General features: G+C 46.7%; 1 protein-coding gene across 1 annotated transcript; it reads left to right on the top strand.

Annotated features, from left to right (window-relative positions):
- Window positions 1-605: 605 nt before the first annotated feature.
- LOC135830583 (periodic tryptophan protein 2 homolog) lies at window positions 606-4,946 on the top strand (the record flags this gene model as incomplete). Its single annotated transcript, XM_065342820.1, has 5 exons — window positions 606-815; window positions 948-1,057; window positions 3,294-3,388; window positions 3,639-3,738; window positions 4,628-4,946. Coding segments are annotated over exons 1-5 (642 nt in total), but the record flags the coding sequence as incomplete, so codon positions are not given.
- Between the last annotated feature and the right edge of the window lie 54 nt (window positions 4,947-5,000).

Raw genomic sequence — 5,000 nt, 5'->3', positions numbered from 1 at the left:
CCGGGGAAATTTTTCATTTTTTAATAAAATACATGTACATGTACTGGTATTTATTGTATACATCAGGGAGTAGTACAATACCGTGGTATTGTACTACTCAGTACTCCCTGATGTATGCATGGTTATGGCTCTAAGTGACGGAGACATGCACAACTATTTAGCACAACACTGACAAGGCGCGAGACACAGCATGAAAGTGAGCTTGAGCATTGATGCCGTGGATTGTCTCAGTACCCCTTGTGAGTTTGTGCTCCATCATGCGGCTGATTTCCTTGGCTGGCTCACCAACTGAGTTTACAAAAAGTCGGTATAAAATGTAAACTAACTTCAACAAGTAACCCTGATGATGTGGCTGCAAGAATGGGTACTCGGTAGTCATGACTCATGCCGTCATGGATCGATTATGGAGTCGGAAACCCGGGCCGGCCGGGTTGCTTTGTGCAGCCTGCTGCGTAGCCGGGCTCCCTGATCTTTGCCTTGGCACTGGCAGCTGTCTGTAGAGTCGGCATGTAGCCATGGTTTCAGAACTGGGTGCGAGGGAACAAGCAGCTGGCGACGTTTCGTGTTTTTTTGTTGCTAAAACAGTAAAAAAAGTACGAAAATGTGAAAATGTTCCACATCACTGTTGCAGGGATTTCAGCAAATCACAAGCTGGTGGAAGAGTTCCTGAGTGAATACTATTTCATCGATGTGACTTTATATACTGTACACCATGCTACTTATCCTCCCGGAGAGCCGAGAGACGTAGATAGAATTAATTGTGCATCGCACTAGTGGACTGGCAGTGAAATTCCAGAATGAAGTTCGCTTATAAGGTGAGTGAAAGCATGCTTAGGAATAATGAGAAAATCATTGACTTTGTTCAAGAGCTGCATGTACATTCGCTGCGTGTGCATCCGCGATGTTGGCTTATTGGGCACATGTGTGCTTCTGTGGTACACGTGCAGTTCTCCAACCTGTGTGGTACGGTGTACAGTCAAGGTAATGTGACCTTCACAGCCAACGACTGCGTGGTCAGTCCTGTTGGGAACAGAGTGACGATATTTGATCTGAAAAAGTGAGTGCTCGGTTTACTGATCTATAAAAAAAAGTGTATTGAAGGATATGTGTAGATCATGCATGGTTAAGGTTGCTGACATTTGCACGAAAAAAGGTGGATGTTGGTGATTGACAACGGTCACAGTGCAACACTTCAGAGTATCCCTGCTCAATAGGCAAATACCTGTTGCTAGCAGGTTGCATCCACAGTAAGCCTCAACACACACTGGTAGGTGGATATATGCCGGCGGATGCACGCACCACCAGCAATGTCGCGGATCGTATGATTGCGGTGTATGCAACAATGACATCAATAGAGCATGCATTCTCAGCTGACGAAAAGGTTTGCCTTTGGTGTGCCTATGGTCCTTCTTTTGTAAATGCACTATATATATATACTGCAGTGTGTTAAAGAACTAATACCGTAAAGTACCGCAAGCACGCCGCACCATCATCTCGTCCTCTCGTGGTCGTGTTGTGGAGGTGGTGTCCTGTTTGTACGTCATACGACACGAACCTTGTACACAAATTGCACGCTGTGCAGTCAATCTGTACTCAATTTACCTTGGAGGAGACACGAGCTCCACACGAAAACCTGCTAAGTGTGACCTGTTAGTACACTAAGGTTCTCACACCGTACGAACTCCGTTGCACTCTGCCATACGATTTTCCTTTCCCTGGCTGTAAAATCAAGGTTGGGCCTCTCGAGATATGGGGCGCTCTCGCGTTACTTTACGGTAGTTGGCACTTACGCGTTCGTTTGGGAGCATAGCATAGGTACCTCCTTTCAACAGTGGCGCTGAGTAAAATCCTACCCAAACCGGCCAAAAAGCAAATTTGTGTGCCGGCCTTGCACGGCCCTTGACCCCCTACCCTGGTGCGGGTACGGATTCTCCTGGACGTACACATGTACAAATACAATGATGTAACTGAACTACTCCATTCTGGGTGCCAGCTTTTCACTTTGGGTTGGATTTCACCTAGCAAAACTGTATATACTGTAAGACATGTTATTATAACTAGTGTTGAAACGATCTCACCGGATACTCGTTAGCTCGCTCGCCAGAAACTCGGCTCGTTTGTGCGGCCAGCTCGTTTGCACTAACGAACACCGTACACCGTACTCCGTACACATGGCAGTACATGTCGACCGGGGAGTCGTAAAATATTTTACGACTCCCTGGTCGATCGAGAGTCCAGTCCCGCGCAAAGTGAAAATCACTCGCAGTTACAGTGACTGTATGCCTGCACGGCACTTGAGTTGTTTCAGTTGTCGTTGCAGCTTTGGTGGACTCTACTGATGTCTTGTTCCGCATCTGCTGACCTGTCGCAGGATATGCTTCGGTCACCTCTCCATTCGAGTGAAAGTAAAATAGTTACGCTCAGTCGTTTGGAAGTTTTCTCCCGAGATGCAGCGAAGACCAGGGCTACTTGCAATCTTTGCAAAACGGTCTATTCTTACAAAGGCTACTCGACGACGGCGCTGAAAAGACACCTCGACACCAAACAGCAGTCTGAAGTGAAGCAGCAGCAACCCCAAATGCCGGCGGTGATAATTTGAACCAGCTGAAAAAAATCGAACTTAGAAAAAGAATTATTCAAATAATCATATTTGCCACATCAACAAAACTCGTTAGCTGGCTCGATAGCTTGCTCGTTAGTGGAACTGATCGCTCGTTTCAACAACGAGTCGCAAATTTAACGATTGTCCAAAATTCATAGGTTAACGAGAAGATATGTTAACGATCTTGCAGTATTCTGCCATATCCACACACAGCATATATGAAGCAGTACGGCCTCAACGGATCTTATTATAACGAAGAAATGTCATCCGTTAAAACGTTAGATTTGCTTCCTCGTTATATATACATGTCTTACAGTATAATATTTCTGAGCCAAAAACTTGGTTGAGTAATGTTTTTTGCTTATACATCATCATCGGCTCCAAAATGTTTTAGCACAAGCCCAAACCGGAGTAGAAGCAGATTGTGTGAAAAGCATGTGTGGATTTGTGAGGGGAAAGAGCCCATTCCCCCGGAAATTCCAATCGTTTATCATTCGAAACGTGCTGTAGTGTTTCCCGGCTGCGCAATCTGACCTGAACGTATATCCCTGGTCCATTCTGCAGCACCACAGCACCGTAGCATACGTTCTTACTTCCTGTAGCTCCAGCTAATGCCTGCTCTTCTTTTCTCCTTGTGTGTAATTGTTTTTTGTTTGTTTGAATTTGTCTGTTACATCTACCCGCCGTGCAGTAACAAGTCCAGTACTCTGGAGTGCGAGAACCGGAAGAACATCGCAAGAATAGCGCTATCACCGAATGGCTGCACCTTGATAACTATTGACGAAGGTCAGTGAGGGCCGGAGAGATTACACTGAGTTGTACTGTGCATGTACAAGGTGGCGGTCCGAGACTGGACAGGGATGCTGTGCGATTGGGCAGTGTGCATAGCATATACACTGTACTCACTCCGGCTTGGCCCCCGTTGGTGCCGATATTGTAGGAGCTGCGTTTGTGTTGGCTGTATAAAGTCGATTACTTGCAGCTCTATTCCATGAGTGCCGTTCTTGCATTCTCCGTGGCTTTTCCCCCACTGCAGATGGCCATGCACTGCTGATTAGCGTGGCACACGGCACTATTCTGCATCACTTCAACTTCAAGGAGCGCGTTCGGGACATCATCTACAGTCCGTGCGGGAAGTGAGTATGCTCAGCAGGGCGTATGTAGAGTACATGAGACAGTACCCATGCTATCTTGATACTCATCACTCGTGAATGTGAATACATGTATGATATAGATTTTGATATTACAGCATGTGTCATAGTGTTGGGTGTTGCTATGTTCTTCATGCCTGCTTCATGCAGTGATGCCGGACATCTACATACACAAGGAAGTGCTAGTCTGTACTCTACCCTGATGTTTTGGGTGGCATCTATTCCAGATTTTAATACCGTATTATCCCGAGTATAAGCCGCACCCGCCATTTTTTTGCCACGAAATACAGATATCTAGTTTTTATTATCTACCCTATTTATCACCGTTGGAGTATAAGCCGCACCCCCCCCCCCCCTTTTGGGTGAATTTTGAGTGTTCAAAGTGCAGCTTATACTCCGTGGAATACGATAGTCTGCTAGTGCATGTACATGTACAGTCAGACCTCACATAACCGCACACATCCGTTTTCCACAAAAATGTCCGGATAGGCGAGGGAACCGGATAATCAAACACACAAACTGTATGTATGCATGCCATATGCTGTAAATCGGTAACCAACGATTTTCTTCCGGATGGTGAGGTATCCGGATAAAAGAGGACCGGATAAGCGAGGTTTGACTGTACATACCGGGATGTGCTTTGCTTCAGGCTGCATTGGATCACAAGAGAATTCTACCTGCATTTCATTCCATGCAGCTTGGCTGGCCTAGCAGCACCGCCCACAGCTTAGCTCAGCTAGGTTCTCGCCCTGTACTCATCATGTGCAGAGTTGGGTCAAGGCCAGCTGCGGCTACAAGTACTTGAATTGCATGTGACTCAGTGATTTGTTAACTGACAAAGCGCTAATTTTACTTCTGCTGCTGCTAATTGCAGGTACTTTGCTGTAACGCATGGCAACAAAATGCAGATATGGCACGCGCCAGGGACCACCGTGGACTTTGCGCCGTTCCGTCTGATGCACTTGTTCCCGGCTCAGTTTGACGAGAGCACGTGCATCGACTGGTCGTCCGACTCGCGGTTCATTGTGGTAGGCTCTAAGGATATGACGTGTCGTATCTATACGGTAAACCACGTTCCTGGATTCACTGGTGTCACGCTGTCTGGCCATCGCAACACAGTGAAGGGTGTCTACTTCGAGGAGAACTCCCTCAATGTATCCTCCTCACTCTCTTCTGGCTGCTTGTGTATTTCTGTATTGTGCGTGCGTGTGTCTGTCTGTCTGTACTGTGCCCTTTTGTGTTAAGCG

This window comes from Sycon ciliatum, unplaced genomic scaffold, assembly GCF_964019385.1.
Source record: "Sycon ciliatum unplaced genomic scaffold, ocSycCili1.1 SCAFFOLD_2700, whole genome shotgun sequence".
Lineage (NCBI taxonomy): Eukaryota > Metazoa > Porifera > Calcarea > Leucosolenida > Sycettidae > Sycon > Sycon ciliatum.
The sequence above is the reverse complement of the archived record's forward strand: the minus strand, read 5'-3'. Positions and strand labels throughout refer to the sequence as shown.